The sequence below is a fragment of the Sus scrofa genome, chromosome 10 (assembly GCF_054392235.1).
Source record: "Sus scrofa isolate SSC_HxYL_T2T_F1_AM1 chromosome 10, Sscrofa_HxYL_maternal_Yorkshire_Landrace_v2.0, whole genome shotgun sequence".
Taxonomy (NCBI): domain Eukaryota; kingdom Metazoa; phylum Chordata; class Mammalia; order Artiodactyla; family Suidae; genus Sus; species Sus scrofa.
Genome location: NC_139392.1, coordinates 57,659,619 through 57,679,190, shown reverse-complemented (window position 1 = coordinate 57,679,190; position 19,572 = coordinate 57,659,619). Strand labels below are relative to the sequence as shown.

General features: G+C 37.2%; 1 protein-coding gene across 8 annotated transcripts in view; it reads right to left on the bottom strand.

Annotated features, from left to right (window-relative positions):
- The window catches only part of GKAP1 (G kinase anchoring protein 1), an 89,190-nt gene that overhangs the window by 62,852 nt on the left and 6,766 nt on the right, over positions 1–19,572 (bottom strand). For 4 of the 8 annotated variants that reach the window (XM_084979820.1, XM_005668028.3, XM_013980151.3 and 1 more), the window contains exons 2-4: positions 14,092–14,344; positions 10,564–10,707; positions 640–717 (exon numbers count right to left, since the gene is read on the bottom strand). In XM_084979820.1, the coding sequence (XP_084835946.1) occupies positions 640–717; positions 10,564–10,707; positions 14,092–14,310 (441 nt within the window). In that variant the 5' untranslated portion in view covers positions 14,311–14,344. The remainder of the gene's footprint in view (positions 1–639; positions 718–10,563; positions 10,708–14,091; positions 14,345–19,572) is intronic. The other 4 variants (XM_084979821.1, XM_013980150.3, XM_084979822.1 and 1 more) reach the window with 1 other exon arrangement.

Below are 19,572 nucleotides of genomic sequence, written 5' to 3'. Positions count from 1 at the left end.
AGCTCGAATCTGGCACTGCTGTGGCTGTGGTGTAGGCCGGCAGCTTCAGCTCCAATCTGACCCCTGGCCTGGGAACCTCCATATGTGGCCCTAAAAAGACAAATAAATAAATGAGTTAAAATAAATCACCTGCAATTAAGTTCATTTCCTGTCTTCCCTTCACCTTGGGAGGAGAAATTTTCTTCTTCTTCTTCTTCTTCTTTTTTATGCCAGCACCTGCAGCATATGGAAGGTCCCAGGCTAGGGGTCGAATCAGAGCTGCAGCTGCTGACCAACTCTAGAGCCCTGGCAACACTGGATCCAAGCAGCATCTACAACTTATGCCACAGCTTGTGGCAACACCAGATCCTTAACCCACTGAGTCACAAAGTAAACTCTGGGAGGAGAAATTTCTTAACTAAATATCCCAAATCACCAGATAAAGCTTAGTCCACATGTTTCTGTTGTTCCTAAAATCTTGAAGAGAAATCTTATAAAAATCTTATGTTAATATTTGGTTACAATAATGATTATTTAGGACAAACTTTAAAGGAAAACTTTTACACAAAATTTTGGAAGGTACTAACTTCTGGAAATCCAATCCTATACTAAGGCAATTTAAATCTAATAAAATAGCTAAATCAATAGATGTGTAAATACCTTTTTGTGTTCTTCATATTCTAATTTACTTAGCAACAATGCCTTCTCAAGATCTGCTTCAAACATTTCAGATGTCAGCTAAAAATAAACAGAGTTTCACAATAAACAGATGATAGCATTATACTACACCAGCAAGGTAACCATGACAATACATACAGGATAAAAAAACAAAGACTTTAAAAAACAGTCTGGGTTCTCCAAAATTATCTATCCAAGCCAAAGGAGAGAACTCTGTATTTTATAGGAGATAACAAAGTAAAAATTTTTAATTTTGAGATTTTTATTTCTTTTGTCAATTATCTGTGTATATATCACATAATCATTTTATATATATATATATATTTTTTTTTTTTTTTGTCTTTTTAGGGCCACACCCATGGTTCCCAGGCTAGGGGTCTAATGGGAGCTGTAGCTGCCGGCCTACACCACAGCCACAGCAATGCAGGATCCAAGCCGCTTCTGCAACCTACACCACAGCTCACGGAAACACCAGATCCTTAACCCACTGAGCGAGGCCAGGGATCGAACCCGCAACCTCATGGTTCCTAGTCGGATTCGTTCCTGCTGTGCCACGATGGGAACACCATCATTTTACTTTAATTAAAAAAAAAAGAAACTTGGAGTTCCTGTCGTGGCTCAGTGGTTAACAAATCTGACTAGGAACCATGAGGTTGTGGGTTCCATCCCTGGCCACGCTCAGTGGGTTAAGGATCCAGTGTTGCCATGAGCTGTGGTGTAGGTCTCAGAGGAGGCTCGGATATGGCGTTGCTGTGGCTCTGGCAGAGGCTGGCGGCTACAGCTCTGATTAGACCCCTAGCCTGGGAACCTCCATATGCCGTGAGTGTGGCCCTAGAAAAGACAAAAAGACCAAAAAAAATTTTTTAAACTTTACAAAGAAATTGACACTGTAATAGATGTCAAAGACAGTATCCTGTTTAGGACACAGAAAATATAATAGTGATAATTATTCAAAAATATAAGAATACTGAAGACTCATAAGCATTACAAAACATACCGTTTCCTTAATACAAACTAATCCACATGTATAGAACCTTTAAATAAGGGACCAATTGTTCTGGTATATGCCTGATGTTACAGAATTCACTATCTTTTTATTCCTCTTATATGACTACCCTAACCTCAAATCATTTAATACTATAATAACATGATTCTTTGTGATCTATACCTTTTGGTTCCTCTTTCTCACCACTCAATCTCACCTTAACTTCTTACAACCTGGCTTCCACCACCCTCTAATCAAATTACTCTCCAAGAATTACTTTTCCTAATTGCCAAAAAGAACTGCTACAGTATAAAGGATAGGACTTTGGGTTGTCAACCTTTGGTAATAAAGTATATCTGTAGCTGCAAAACGATAGGAGTAAACATTCTGGATTTGTCTACATCTCTGTGTCTATCTACATATACTGTATATACAAGCATAAACTCAGTGGACATTGCTTATTTTTGTTTGTCCATAATTCCTTCCTTTATTCTTTTGAATAACTACACTTCATTCCTATAACCTATGATTCTAGCAAGACAGCCAATCACCTAATCCCGTATACTACCCACTTCCATACCCACACAAATATCCCAGCTGCCATCACCAAAAACAGGGTCAGAGCAAAGGACCCAACCCTCCTAGGAATTAAAACTTGAGAACAAACACAATGCAACTGGAGTTCCATCACCTGATGACAGCCTCTAAAAGTGAGTAAGTATACTACTACTTCTACTAGGCTCATGGCTCTGAGCACCCCAAAATTCCGTAGTTTCCATCTTTCCCAAGGCCTAGTTTTTATTTTTTAATTCAAATTTGTGAATCACTCAGTGTCCTTTGGTCAAATTATTTTTGCCAAAGGTATTCCGAATCATTTCTGTTGATTAAAGATTAAAAAAACTAAACCAAAATAGAAACCAATTCCAAAAAGGAGTAATCTGTTTCAAAGGCATACCTTGAAAATCAGAAAAACGTTAACACTGGGCACCATGAACTAATAAACTTTTTCTAACCAAAGTTATCCCTTTGAAAACATCCAATCCTATACTAAGACAAAAAAAAAAAAAAAAAAAAAGGAAGGGAAAGTTAGGTTTATCCATGGAAAAAAATGAATCCAACCCAGAGAAAAATACGATTAGAATTAAAATGGCAAAATAAGGGCATATAACACTAGAAAATCTGGTTAAGTCTCAAATATATACTTTACAGAATAACTAAAAAGTGAAGAATTAATTCAATGTAAATTCATACTATCAAGAAAAAGTAACTTTTTTAAAAGGTTAACCTTTTAAATACTTTATTATACAAATGGATATTAAATACAATATACAGGAGTTCTCATCATGGCGCAGCAGAAATGAATCCACCTAGGAACTGTGAGGTTGTAGGTTCGATCCCTGTCCTCACTCAGTGGGTTAAGGATCCAGCATTGCTGTCAGCTGTGGTGTAGGTCGCAGACGCAGCTCAAATCCCGAGTTGTTGTGGCATAGGCCGGTAGCTGTAGCTCTGATTAGTCCCCTAGCCTGGGAACCTCCATATGCCAAGAGTGCAGCCCTAAAAAGCAAAAATAAATAAATAAATATAAAAAATAAAAACAATATACAGTTATAAGGTAAAAAAAGAACTGAATTCATGTCGGTGTTATACAAAAAAAGTTTACATCAATTTCTCCACCTAAACTCAAAACAGAGTATAAAATATTTCACTATAATTAAAGCATAGTATCATCTCAACATAGAAAAAGTAACAAAACTACTTGAGTTTATTCTGAGCAACACTGGTTCAATTTACCACTAAGCTTTTAATCCATATTAATGATATTTAACATTTACAGGAAAGGCATTTAAGATTATTTCCAGTATTTGACATATTCTGACAGATATTCCAAAAATAAATCACTGGGCAGAAGAACGAGTTAGGAAGTTGGGAATCTTGCAAAATGTCTTTTTTCATATTATCTCACAGAACTTAAATATTAAGGTAGTTGATTCTAAGAGTATGATAAAAGAGCATGAATGAAATGAAACTTTTGAAGTGAAAAATACAGCTCTCTCCAGCATTTAACTCTAAATACAGCAATTCAGAACTTATATTTACCTTTTAATTATAAACAAAAACTAGTATATAAAAAAATACAATTAGGCAAAGATGATTTCAGTTTAACTCTTTAAAAACTAGAAAAAAACTTCCAAAAATATTACTGTATGATCAATCAGCGTATTAAGGATTCACAGAGAACCTTTGCCTGTAGGCTTTTAAAGCAGCAGCATAAATTTGGCTTTTGCCCTCAAAGAATTTCTACTCCAGCTGGGAATAGAAAACTAACACACACAACATAAAGAAAATAGAATAAGACATTAAAAGTGCTACAAAAGTTAAGGGTAAACAACAAATAGAACTCAAAGAAGCATACAGAAAAGAAACTAATTTAAGGTGGTTCTTATAAGATAAATATACTTTGGACAGGTAGAAAAAGGAATGGAAGAATTTCAGGAGGGAAGAGCCACAGGAACAAAGGTATGATATTAAGAATATATTATGGGATACAGGATTAAAAATGAATTCTATGCAACAAGAGAGATGTGGAAAAAAGTCTTTGGAAGATCATACAGGTGGATAATTTACATTCCTGTTCCACCCATGTTAGCTGTGACCTGAGGCAAGTTATGTCTGTGAATCTCAGTTTCTTCATACATAAAAAGGACACAGAAATATCAATTTTGCAAGGTAGTTTCGAAGATTTAAGGCTATAGTATATGTAAAGCACCTAGCACAATGCCTACCTGGCACAAAAGTTACACAGAAAATCAGAACTCTCCTTCTTTATGCTGGAAAACAGTATAAAATAAGATTGCTTAGAAGGGTAGAATTAGATTCCAGACACTCCCTAAAAATTAGACATTCAGGAAAGAGGAACACCGATAAAAGTAAAGTTTAAAGAAATAAACCGGCATGTGAGAAGAATGAGAACTTAGAATCCATATGTCTGGCTAAACCAGTGCAATCTCAGCATGCAGGAACCTGGATCTCAATACAGTAGTGCAGGAAACAAAGAAGCCCATTTCTCATCAAAGAATGACCAAGTTTTGGAACACTGATTAAATATGAAAAATGAAAAGAGAAAGAATCAAAAATAAGATTTTTTGACTCCAGACAACAGGGAGAATAGTAGCATAAGATTCCAGTATCAGGAAACAGAAAGAAAACATGATTCTACATTCCCTAACCTTGTCTTAATTAGAAGACTATTTAATCACAAGACTGCTGTAAATACAGTTGTCAATCTGATTAATCAGTACATGCACAGGCAGAAATGGGGGTGGGGGTAGGAGAGTCTGGGCCTGAAAGACACAAACCAGGCAAGAAAATGCAAATGAAACCATGATTTTTAAGAAAATATCTTATATTTAAGTTTTCAAATTGAACGTTCATCATTTTATTTACAGTTATGCGAGGAGGAGGAAGAAAAGAAGAAAAAAAGGAAATAGCCTACAGAACTGGAGAAGATACTTACATGTGCCCAAGATGGAATACTTCAGATCCCCTCCCTCCCTCTTGGCTTCCTCATAGTCTCCTACTCCCCCACCTAGTAGTAAAACATTTTTTTTTTCTATTTAAACAAACCTATAGCTCAGGGGCTTATGAAGAATCAATGAAAAATGAGGACAGTAGGAGTTCCCCTTGTGATGCAGTGGAAACAAATCCGACGAGGAGCCATGAGGGTGCAGGCCTCGATCAGTGGGTTACAGATCTGGTGTTGCCATGGACTATGGTATGAGTGGCAGACGCAGCTCGGATCCTGCGTTGCTGTGACTCTGGTGTGGGCTGGCAGCTACGCTCCAATTTAATTCCTAGCCTGGGAACCTCAATGCACTGCAGGTGCGGCCCTAAAAAAAGGCCAAAAAAAGGAATGAAAAAAAGAAGAATGAGGACAGTAAATATTTCAGATACTATCTAAAATATTTCAGATTTTTAAAAATTTTTAAGTTGAAGTACCATAAAAATTTTCCAAATGAAGAATTTCCCATTGGTACCATGGGAACGGAGTCATTATAAATCAACACAGAACATCATTCTCAAGACTTCTAACACTTGCAGCTAAGCGTTTAGCCACAGTAGCAGGAGCACCTTCCAATCCTCCTTTCGTCCATCTCCCTTTCAATTTCTCTTACCCAATTTTTCTAATTAAGTGATTTTCAAAGTGCGGACCACATTACCTTTCATTACTATGGAAAGCGGAATTATTTTCCCAGATTTTTTCCAAAAGTTTTATGATCATTATGATTTTAAAGATTGTTAATATTCTACAAAAGCTGTTTCTATGTGTTTATACTAACGATCAGGTTCAGTTCATCTCAGCTAATGTAGCTTCATGTTGTTTGAGTGCTGTTTATTAAGTCCACATTTTTGCTGTATACTTGATTACATTTCAAGGTAAAAAAAACGGTTCCATGAATCACTGAAGAATTAAAAGTAGTAATGAAAATAGTAAATAATGCAACTTAAGAAAACACAAAAAATTTAAAAAGAACCGGACTCCAATACAGTTAAAACAGAATATAAATCTGTATGTGTCCGGACAAGAGCGATATCACATAAGCAACTGAAAGGGAAAATTATAAATACAAAATTAAGATAGTGAAAATTTGACATTTCAATTTATTCAGTCATCAATCTATTTATTCCTAGCTTCTTTCTATGGAACACGGTCAGAGCAGTGACCTAAAAACATTATAGTTTTTGTTTCACTTTCAAAGCACAATGACCTGTATGAGTCTTTCCAGAACAAGTACCAAGTAATGCTTTCCAGAACAAAAGTGAAGTGATGAATTTTGTTCCTCAAGAAAAAGTCGACAACACAGAGCACTCCTTATAGGTACACTAGCTACAAGACAAACTATCACCAATAGACTTATTATACCATCCATGAGATTAATGAGAAATATCACACTCACAGACAAACTAACAAAAAAAAAAGAAAAAAGAAAAAGCTCTTGGCAAAAATGCCCTTATCAGATGAACTGGTGTATACAGTGTGATAAAACAATTACTATGCACATGCCAGCAGATATTTCACTTCAGAGATGGACAAAACCAGTGATGTGTGGAGTTTCAATCAATACAATAGGAGAGGAGTACCCGTCGTGGCTCAGTGGTTAACGAAACTGACTAGGAACCATGAGGTTGTGGGTTTGATCCCTGGCCTCACTCAGTGGGTTAAGGATCCAGTGTTGCCGTGAACTGTGGTGTAGGTCGCAGATGCAGCTGGGATCTGATGTTGCTGTGACTCTGGCATAGGCCAGTGGCTACAGCTCTGATTAGACCCCTAGCCTGGGAACCTCTGTATGCTGTGGGAAGTAGCCCTAGAAAAGACAAGAAGACCAAAAAAACAAATGAACAAACAAAAAAACAAAACAAAAAAAAATCCCACCACAACAGGAGACAGAAATACACAATTTTTTTTTTTTTTTGGTCTTTTTAGGGCCACCCTCCAGCATCAGAGCTACAGCTGCTGGCCTATACCACAGCCACAGCAACACGGGATCCAAACTGTATAGCAAGCAACCTTTACCAAAGCTCACAGCAACACAGTATCCTTAACCCACTAAGCAAGGCCAGGGATCGAACCTGCATCCTCATGGATACTAGTTGGATTCGTTACCTCTGAGCCATAACAGGAACTCCCACAATAAAATTTGATCTATTTATCACTGAAAATCCATGAGAAGAGATTTTTCTATTCATTCATTATTTTTGAGCCGCAATGTAAAATTTTAAGAAGGTACCCTCGAATCAGTGTTAACAATGCACAATCATGAATGTAATATGTTATACCTGAACAACAATACAGAGATTTATTCCCAGGCAACAACGTGGTGAACAGTATGTCTCTTGATCTTGATTCAACAGTAAAAGAAATGGTAAAAATTCTGAATACAATCAAATCGAAGTCAGGGCCTATTCATCTTTTTTAAAAAAGATTTACTGAGATATAATTCATATATTTTATATATCACACATCACAGAAAATTCACCCATTTCAAGTGTGAAACATATACTTCCTTTCATGTATACATCTCTGCAAAGAAAATTTTCACCCGTCTCCCCTTCAATTTCTCTTACCCAATTTTTCATCTATTATTTCACCTTTTCATATAACATTACTGTCACCTTGACTTTTTAAAAAAATGTTCTAGCTCCTTGGTTTTTATTAAAGCAAAAAAATGGTGCTGCCTAAAATCAATTTCTGTTCCCTGTAGCAAATCTTTTCCAAAGTACACTTTCACTTTGGACATTAACTACAATGTTCTTTTCCTTTTATGAGGCAGAAACTTTTCTTCAGCTGACACGAGATCAACGAAGATCTAGGATTTGCCCCTAAGTAGGTAGAGTGGATGCTTCTTTACCATCTACCTAGATGCTGTTTAATCTCAGCCCTCAGATTTATTTATTTATTTATTTATTTTTGGTCTTTTTGCTATTTCTTTGGGCCGCTTCCGCAGCATGTGGAGGTTCCCAGGCTAGGGGTTGAATCGGAGCTGTAGCCACCGGCCTACGCCAGAGCCACAGCAACGCGGGATCCGAGCCGCATCTGCAACCTACACCACAGCTCACGGCAACGCCGGATCGTTAACCCTCTGTGCAAGGGCAGGGACTGAATCCGCAACCTCATGGTTCCTAGGCGGATTCGTTAACCACTGTGCCACGACGGGAACTCCTCAGCCCTCAGATTTTATGCTGGGGGTTAGCTGAAGTAAATTTATATTATCGCTTTGATAATTTAGGAGTAGGAAACTTTGTCCTAGCATTCCTCTATTATGTTTAAAACAAGCAGCCACATAACAGGCAAGATTTCTATGTCCAGCTTTGTGACTGGCTCAGTCCTCAGTATCTGGAGCTTCTCACAATGCCCTTTCTCTGTGAGGGAGAACACCCACCATAACCTATGCCTTCTGCCTATTACAGGCACTGCCTGGTTCCTACTTTTAAAACCTATTACTCCACTGAGTTAAAATGATCCCAGGTGGTATACTGCCCATCAGTTCCAAGGCTTGCCCTTATCTCTTCTGCACTTGTCAGTGTAATTATCCCAGGAATGACTCTACTTCTTATGACCTTGATTATTTTCCTACAAGTGAGACTTCCAAATAAGGTACTGGGTTTTCCTAAGGGACCCATCAGTACTATATCCAGAAGAATTTCCTCAAAGTGCCTGAGCCTTGGATGATATCTGTTTTTTATGGCCACACCTGCAGCATATGAAAGTTCCTGGGCCAGGGATTGAATCCAAGCCACAGTTACAACTTATGCCACAGTCAAGGCAACACCGGATCCTTTAAACCACTGTGACAGGCAGGGGATCAAACTCAAAGCCCAGCAGTGATCCAAGCAACTGCAACAGGATTCTTAACCCACTGCACCACAGCGGGAATCTAAGGTCAGGGCCAAGTTGACTATTTCCTTTTCATAATTACCTGGTCATTTTGGTAGCAATCAATAGGGGCAGGAAGAAGGGCAATCAAATATCTGTACTTAAGTTCCCATAATATAATGGAATCTATTTTGGTGCAAAATTGACTAGTTATCCTTCATTAATTTTCCAGTGCTCCTTGGGCCACTGGGAGAAATTCCCTCTGGTGAAGACATTGGGAAATTCTATTACTTTCCCTTTTTTTCTTTTTTTTTCTTTTTTTTTTTTCCGCTTTTTAGGGCCACACTTGCGGCATACAGAGGTTCCCAGGCTAGGAGTCTGATCAGAGCTACAGCTGCTGGCCTACATCACAGCCACAGTAATGCCAGATCTGAGCCGAGTCTGCAATCTACACCACAGCGCACGGCAACACCGGATCCTTAACCCATTGAGCAAGGCCAGGGACTGAACCTGCAACCTCATGGTTTCTAGTCGGATTCTTTTCCACTGCGCCACAACAGGAACTCCTCTATTACTTTCTAAACAAATAGATCTTGTAAGCCAGAAAAAATTTGTGAAAGTTAATGTTGTAGAAGGAAAAACAAGAATCAATTCTCCTCCCCTAGAATAATACAAGATGATTTATCCAGTTTACCAGTGCCTGGAAATATCATTTTTGCACAGTTCTAATGTATAACTGACGCTCATGTGACAAGCCTGAGGCACTACAAAATTCTACAGAAAATGTTATAATTAACACAGTTTATGTTAAGAATGTTTTAGTATAGCCTAATTCTATAAGAACTGGTAACCCAAGCATCATAGGTATAACCACTCCATTAAGCCAAACATTTGCTAAAACAGTATCTACACCCAGATCAAATGACAGCTTAACAGATATACAAATATTCATTTCCCATACATACAACATCTCCTAGAGTACATTCCAGGCTTAGTATGTTCTCCTGGATACCATACATACAAAAAGAAATTGGCTTTATTAAATTATCTCTTTGGTTATTAATGACACTTATGTAATAGAGGCATAAAAGAACAAAACAGTATATAAATAGGAAAAAAAAAACAAATGTCATAAGCTATTTTACAAGGCTGAAAAGGAAAAGTTTCCCCTCCAATTTTTTCTTTCTTTAAGCAAAACTGTCATTGAGTATTTTTTATCAAGAGACATCTGGTTCTACGAGTGTGATTGTTTTTATTTGAAATAATTTAATCCTGTTGTTCTACCTTCCTTATCTCTCATTTGTAAAAAGGCAGATGAGTTAAAAACCCCCAAAAATAACTGCTTGAACTTACCAAAACAAACAACAATAAATGCATCAATTGGCTTTCCGAATAGATAATAAACAGAATCTCTTTGTTAAAAGTAGCAAATACAAGTGAGTTAATCCAATCCCCAGAAAGGTGGTGTCATATCAGATGTACTGCTATCTTAAAAACATAAAAATTCACTGAAAAACAAAGCAAAACAATGTGCTTTATTTAGCTGTACCTGCTCATCTCTTTGTCTCCACTCTTGCCAATTGTCTTCTCGTGAATCCTTCTGTACTGGGTTTGGTAATGAAAGTTCATGTTGAGGGTTACAAATGGCATGGGAGGATTTCTGGGGAATTTTCTTAAAAGCAAGATTCCTGAGCTATGAAACAAATAAAAAAATATATTAAACTCAGTTTATCAATCCGGGGATACCAATGGTTTTTTTTGGATTTAAGAAATCAATATTTTTATACTCCTAAATACTCGTTATGCTAACTGATGAAGTCACTATTTGTATTTTTTGTAATTTTTGTAAAATGTTAATTTTGCCAGCATTTGAGATAATTTTGGTGGCTTTCTAGATGAAATGATTAATAAGTGAGAAAGGATTATACTCTATTATACCACCATTTTAATGATTCAGCTTTACTAAAGAGAAGTTTATAGGAATAGAGACCAGGAATAACAAGTATGCTTTTAAAATGCAAAACAGGAGTTCCTTTTGTGGCTCAGCAGTAATGAACCCAACCAGAATCCATGAGGGAGTGGGTTCAATCCCTGACCTCACTCAGTGGGTTAAGAATCCACTGTTGCTGTGAGCTGTGGTATAGGTCACAGACGCGCCTTGGATCTTGTGTTGCTGTGGCTGTGGTAAGGCCAGCAGATGTAGCTGTGATTCAATTTGACCCCTAGCCTGGGAGCTTCCATATGCCGGAGTGCAGCCCTAAAAACAAAAATAAATTAATTAATCAATTAATTAAAAAATAAAATGCAAAACAATAGGATTCAATAAGATTAAAGTTTAATAGCTTACAAATTTAAAAGTTTAAATAATGAGAGAAGATAGCTTATGGAACTCTAGCAACTACTTTGCTAGTGCGAAAAAATACAGGGCCTCATCCACAAAGTAACATAGTGAACTAAACTGTACTGGCCAAGCCACTCCCGACAGTAAGATTAATTTGAGACATAGAAGTTGAAATAGTGAGAAAAATACTGAAAGGCTATTATGGATTAAACTGTATTCCCTCAAAAAATATAGGCATAACCTTTGCTGTCTGAGAATGTGACCTAATTTGGAAATCTGTGCAATCGAGTTAAGATGAGGTTATACTGAATTAAGGTGGGCCCTAGTCCAATGACTAGGGTCCTCATAAGAAGGGTATAGACAAAGATACACAAAGAGAACATCATGTAACAAAAAAGGCAGACTGGAGTGATGTAGCCACAAGCCAAGGAATGCCAAGGATTGATGGCTACTACAAGAACCTAGGAAGAGGCAAGGAAAAATTCTATTCAGTCTCAGGGAGAGCATGGCCCTGCTAACCTCTGGATAGGACATTTAGCCTTTAGAAATGTTAAAAGAAATGTTAAAAGAATAAATTTCTGTTGCATTAAGCCACCTAGTTTGTTGTTGCAACAGCCCTAGGAAACCAATAAAAAGGTTTTAGAGGATTAACAATTTAACTGATAAGAGATTATCAGAGATGAGATATAAACACTGCTTTAAGTAGCTGGTTTCTGCCACAGAAAAGGCAGAGTAGGAGAGATGCTGCTGGAGATGAAGCCCTGGGAGGCAGACTGCGGATTTATTATAGAGGGCAGACCAACAGAACCACAGTGCGGAAGTGGGAAAGGAGGACGCTCAGGCTCATTACCAGTAATGTCACATAAGCCCCACTATTATCTTATTTTCTATTCCCCCACATCATCTTTAAATCCAAAAAGAAAATGGTAGGCAATCAAAATTTTTGTAAGATTGGACTTCTGAAAGGTTGTATGGTGAGAAATATGTCTTTTAAAGTGACTATGTACAGAATTTTTTTAAAAGCAATGGTGATGGAAATGTAATAGAAATAAACTGAAAATATTTTTCTAAGTCTTGGTAATTATGAAATGAATATAGGCAGAAAAAAACTTTCACTACTTCTCTTTAAATGATATTGAAGGGAGTTCCCATTGTGGCCCAGCGAGTCAGGAACCTGATTAGTACCATGAGGATGTGGGTTTGATCCCTGGACTCACTCAGTGGGTTAAGGATCTGATGCTGCTGTGAGCTGTGGTGTAGGTTGCCATTCTTATATACCTGACTGCTCCTAGTAAAAGACAAACACAGGCTAGCATTGTTCTTCAGCATTTCTTCGCAAAATAAATGAGTACATTAAATGTTGGTCATGTAATGGAGTTCTCACTGTGGCTCAGTGGGTTAAGAACCCAGCTAGTATCCATAAGGATGTGGATTTGATCTCTGGCCTCGCTCAGTGGGTTAAGGAGCCAATACTGACTCATGCTACCACATTGTTGTGGCTGTGGTGTAGGCCAGCAGCTGCAGCTCTAGTTTGACCTGTAGGCGGGGAACTTCCACACGCTGAGGGTACAGCCCTAAAAAGAAGAAAAAAAAAAAAAAAAAAGCAAATGTTGGTCATGTAACTCATGCTAGGAATGTCTAGGGAAGAAGGGCCTGCCATGCACTTATTACCCTTAAGAAACAGGTGACCATCAAACAGATAGAAATGTATGTTCAAGGCTAGTCATAGGATTATTGTCTACAATAGCAAAAAACAAAAAACAAAAAACAAAGGGGAGGGGGAACTACCTAAATGTTTATCACAAGGGTTCAATTAAGTAAACTATGACAAAGTCACATAATTTTAAATAACGTGGAATCATTTTAAACAACATAGATCTTTATTTGCTTGTAGGAAAAACTGCTCATACTAACTTTTAAAAAGCCAGTCATGAAAGTCTATTATATAGGTAAAATATGAATGTATAGATATGTGGGTATATACATATCTATATATTCAAATAAACTTACATACATTTACAGAAAACAAATAGCAAAGCATTAATTTGTTATATCTCTAGTTACAGTTCTCAATGACCTTTTTTGCCTTTTAAAACTTTGTTTTTCAAAAACTTTTTAGAATGAGCAGATAACTTCCATACACAGGAAAAAAAAAAAAAGGCATTTAAAAAACGTTCTGACTTTAAATACACACAAATTTTTGTTTTAATGGCTATATCTGTGCCATAGGGAAATTACAGAGATTGAATTCAAGCTGCAGCTGCAACCCACACCACAGCTGCAACAACACTGGATCCTTTAACCCACTGCACTGGGCCAGGGATCAAAACTGCACCTCTGCGGCATCCTGAGCTGCTGCAGACAGATTTTTTTTTCTTTCTTTTTTGGTGCCTCACGGCATATGGAGTTCCTGGGCCATGGATCAGATCCAAGCCACAGTTGTGATCTATGCCACAGCTGCAGCAACATCAGATCCTTTAACCCACTAGGCCAGGGATCGAACCTAAATGCTGGCAGTGCAACGATGCTGTGGCTCCCACTGTGCCACAGCGGGAACTCCTGCAGTCAGGTTCTTGACCCGCTGTGCCAGAGTGGGAACTCCTAAATACATACAAATTTATATCCACTCATTCAAGTCATGTTTACCAGTACCTATGGATCAGGAACTGATAGTACCTGTCCTCACGATGCTTACAACCTAGATGGAAAGCAGACATGAATAATTATCAATGCTACCTCATTTGCTTCACTCTGTTGCTGTTCCTTCTTTTTTCTTCTTTTCTCTCTTTTTTTCTCATTTATAGTTGATTTACTTGTTTGAGACTTGCCAGTATTCGGACCTTTGCCTTTTCCAGGCTCAGAATCAGAACCACTGCCACTATCCACTTGCAACAAGGCAAAGCGAGAAGCCGTAGTGCCAACAGAACTAAGTACTGCTGAGGCCATTGTAAACATTTCTCTTTTAAAATACTTTTGTCAAGAATAATTCCTGTGAGAAAGGAGGAGGAAAATGAGTTAACACAGTCAGCAAAATCTGTTCTACATTTTAGAACAAATATAAACATATATATGTATCTATAGATACACACACACACATACATGTGTATATATAGACACTTTTCCTAACACTGGATTTAGTAACATTTGGATTTATGCCCACAGTCCCACTGGCAATAACATACTTTTTAAACTTAAGTAAACAACATAAATTTGAATAATATAAAACAGAAAAATGATATACAGAAAAGAATCAGAGAATGGATATGTGTAAATGTATGAATGGGTCACTTTGGTGTACAGCAGAAATTATCCAACCTTGTAAATTAACTACGCTTCAATAAAACGTAAAAAAAGAAAAATGGTATATAGAGATTACAGTTATTATAAGACTACCACCAATACAATGTATTCATTTTTCCACATACAGTTTCTAAAAATTAATGATTTTCCTCTTTCTTTTAAATGTACTGCTGTATATTTACATATTTATGTAGGACATCCTAAATCTGTCATAATACAAGTTTATGGAGGACAGTCTAAATCAATACGGTTTACAATGCAAAGTAACAATATCATTTTTCACTGTACACAGCAACCATTGGTTCAACTACATGCTTATCCCCAACTTTCAGGACAGGAAAAAAGGAGTAGAAAAGGAAGAACATTTTTATGATATACAAATTCTGCCTTAAGTTTGATTCCAGAGAACTGCTCTCAGTCTCAGAATTGACAGCAAAATAGAGAACTTAAATTCTCTCAACCAAAAGAAACTTTGCAAAATCACCTTCCATCATCATGTTTTAGTTCACTAGTCTGAGCGCACTCTACCTCTTTCAGCTTTTTAAGAACCTTTTAAACTTAGGATATTAAAGGTCCTCTAGTAAAAGAATATATATATTCATAATATATTCATAAACAAATATCTGAATCATTTTGCTGTACACCAGAAACACAACACTGCAAATCAACTATACCTCAATAAAAAATGTTTTGTTTTGCCTCTTAGGGCTGTACCTGTGGCATATGGAAATTCCCAGGCTAGCAGCTGAATTGGAGATGCAGCTACCAGCCCACACCACAGCAACACCAGATCCAAGCCACTTCTGTGATCTACACTATAGCTCATTGCAACACTGCATCCTTAACCCACTGAGTGAGGCCAGGGATTGAACCCGCATCACTGTGGATACTACTCAGGTTTGTTACCACTGAGCCACAACAGGAACTCCCCCAAAATTTTTTTAATTAAAAAAAAAAAAAGTCCGCTAGTATTTTCAAACACAAATTGTCTTGTTTCACAGATAAGGCAACTTGTTAAGTAATTCTGCATATTACTGACAAAGTCAGGACCTGAAACTAGATTTGCTGAACCTTACTCTGCAAGTTCAAAGTAAGAAGCCTTGTAACTAACTACTAGAAGACATAGTACTCTCTCAAGACAAAAGAAATAGACTAGACAGAGTAACCCACTGTGAAACTCAGAAATTTGTGTGTGTTGGGGGGATTGAAATGTATCAGGTACATAACAACTGAGTAAAATACTAAGTTTAAAAAAAAAATGAGTTCCCCTCGTGATTCAGTGGTTAAGGAATCCAACTAGGAACCATGAGATTGTGGGTTCGATCCCTGACCTCGATCAGTGGGTTAAGCATCTGGCGTTGCCGTGAGCTGTGGTGTAGGTAGCAGACGCGGCTCGGATCCCTCGTTGCTGTGGCTGTGGCATGAGCCGGCAGCTGTAACTCTGATTTGACCGCTAGCCTGGGAACCTCCATATGCCTCAGGAGTGGCCTAAGAAAAGGCAAAAAGACAAAAAAAAAAAAATAAATAAATAAAAAATAAATGAACACTCCAAGTACCCAACACTAAGATTAACAGAATGTTAACCCACTCCCATGCCTCTCCCCAAAAGAATCCCCCCAGCTCCCACCCTGTTATTATTCTAATTTTTGTGCTACTTATTCCTTTGTTTACAGTTTTATCACGTCTGTCTTGGGTCACAGTGCTCACATCTGAACTGACTACTGTCATTTCCACAATATCCTATTGTTTACACAGGTCCACCCTATTTATTGCAGGAGGGGACTTTGCAAAAGTATGACAACTAGGAAGTGAGGATCACTGAGGTCCATTCTGAAAGCTGACCACACATTACAGTTTGCCTGTTTTCAGGAGGGAACAAAAATGAAAAGCATGTGTTCAATCGTCCATCTTAAGAAGCCAGAAAATTATTTGGAAATCCTTCAATTTTTTTTAACCAATAAAGAAAAATCAAAAGAAGAGCTGATACCTGAAGATATCATCTAGTAGCTATTGAATCAAAGTATTTTTATTATAACACCGTGTTAATACCCTGTTGCTCCTCTACTCAGAAATATACACATCAAGATGAAAATACCACAACACACAGAGATGACATACCAATAAAATTATGATGACTTTTAGGCTTAAATCTTTCCCACAAAAGTAAGAATTAAAACTTGGTAAGTTATTACAAGGAAGAAAATACTGCAAAATGAAACAGAAATTCCAGACTCAAAAATATTATGGAAAACATTCATTCTGCTTCAAAATCAACATGCCATGTTCAAATATTATATTTTAGTAGAATTGAGCACTTTAGATTCAGTATCCTACATACCTGTTCTAAATTATTATAGTTAATTTTAACTGTTGGGACTATAAATTACATGTGATAGCTGTCACTGCCCCTCCCCAAATGAGAATTATGGATCACTCTCATGCTGAATGCAGGCATGGCCATGTGACTTACCAGTGAAATATAAGCTTTAGGAGTTCCTGTCATGGCTCAGTGGTTAACAAATCCAACTAGGAACCATGAGGTTGCAGGTCAGATCCCTGCCCTTGCTTGTGGGTTAAGGATCCGGTGTTGCCGTGAGCTGTGGTGTAGGTTGCAGATGTGGCTCGCATCCCAAGTTGCTGTGGCTCTGGCGTAGGCCAGCGGCTACAGCTCCGATTCAACCCCTCACCTGGGAACCCCCATCTGCCGCAGGAGCGGCCCTAGAAAAGATCAAAAAAAAAAAAAAAAGCTTTAAAACCCATAGATGCAAACTATTGCTTCTGGAGTGAATAAGTAATGAGATCCTGCTGTATAGCACTAGGAACTATATCTAGTCACTTATGATGGAGCATGACAATGTGAGAAAAAGAATGTATATATGTATGTGTGACTGAGTAACCTTGCTATACAGTAGAAAATTGACGGAACACTGTACACACCAGCTATGACGGAAAAAATGAAAATCATTTAAAAAAAAAAGATAATAAAAGCTTTAAAACCCAGAACATGGTTTACCATGTTCTTTTTTCTCTGCTTCTGTGATTGCAGAAGCAGATGTTGAGATGAAGCCTCCATCGGTCAGGTCTGATGGAGTCAAACTACAATGAACAGTATCTCCTTACTAAACTGTAATAGATATATAGCTTGAACAAGAAAGCAACTTTGCTGCTTTAAAGCTGCTGAGACTTTTAGGTTGTTACTACAATATAATTTAATCATCACTGATAGCTTACATAAATTAATTTATTTTCTATTTTAGGACTGATATCAAAACCGTGAACTTCATATTTGGATTGTTCTGCATGAATGAATGTTTACAGATGTTCTAAACATCTCTCCAAAGCTCATAGAAAATTTTTTTTTTGAAATGAAAGGGGAAAAGTTTCTAGGCATTGGGAAGTTATGGCTGAACAGTTGGCCACTGAAAAGAGTCAAAGATAATACCTAACACACTACAGAGGAAAACACCAATCTACCTGAAACCCAAGAATCACAGGAGTTACTGTCTTACCCAGTGGCCACACATGACAAACAACAAATGTTTCCTGAATGAATGAAGAGAAATAACAAAAGATAAAATGAAAAGAAAGTGTTAGAACAAACACTGTTAACTGAGGAAAGAATCTGTGATAAACATCCAAAATAATTATTTTACTGAGAAAGCAGCTACATATGCTACGCCTTAGCAACTCACGCCTTAAAATACTTTAACTAATGAAACGGTAGATGGAAAGGGGGACATGTTCACCTCCAGTGATCACTTGGTTTGGTCAGCAGTACAGATGGGAAAAGAGTAAAGAGGTAGCCACATGCACTATACCTTACACAACAGTAAATACTGAAGGCAAAAAATAGCTCTACTTAGCAGCTGAGGGGAAAAAAAAGATGGGATAACTTGAAGGGCTCCATCATCTATGCTACATGCTGTACTGACGAGAAAAAAAGGATAAACAGCCAACACATCAACTACCTCAACAGCCATGAGAGAAATTTATATAAAATGTCAAAAAATAAACTAAGCCGTACTTTAGACGTGGAAGAGGGGGAAATGCAAATTTTACAAGAAGGGAATAAACATAAAAACAATCCCTAATTTGTAAATGTGTATATTCCTTATTCACATACCAAAAAAAGAAAGAAATGCATGGGACTACTCACTATGCTTATTTTCCTTTCTATAGTTTTCATTATTTCCCCAAGTATTCTAATGACCATATTCCTTCTAGAAAAAAAAATTCATCTTAAAAAAAGAAAATGAGTTTTGGGAGTCCTAACCACAGCAGTCAGTGAAGAAAAAGAAATAAAAGGAATCCAAACTGGAAAAGAAGTAAAACCGTCACTGTTTGCAGATGACATGACACTATACATATAACATCCTCAAGAAGCTACCAGTAAACTATTAGAGCTCATCAATGAATTCAGTAAAGCTGCATGATACATGATTAATACACAGAAATCTCTTCCATTTCTATACACTAACAATGAAAGATCAGAAAGAGAAATTAAGGAAACAACCCTATTTATCACCACATCAAAAAGAATAGCTAGGAATAAACCTAGTAAGGAGGCAAAAGACCTATTCTATATAAACTGTAATATGCTGATGAAAGAAACTGAAAATGACACAAATGAAAAAATGGAAAGATATATCATATTCTTGAATTGGAGATTCAGCACTGTCAAAATGACTATACTATCCAAGGTAATCTACAGATTCAATGCAATCCCTATCAAATTACCAATGGCACTTTTCACAGAACTAGAACAAAAAATTTTTAAATTTGTATGGAAACACAAAAGACCCCAAATAGCCAAAGCAATCCTGAGAAAAAGAAATGGAACTGGAGAAATCAGGCTTGCTGACTTCAGATCATACATACTACAAAGCTACAGTACTGAAAACAGTACAGTCAACAACA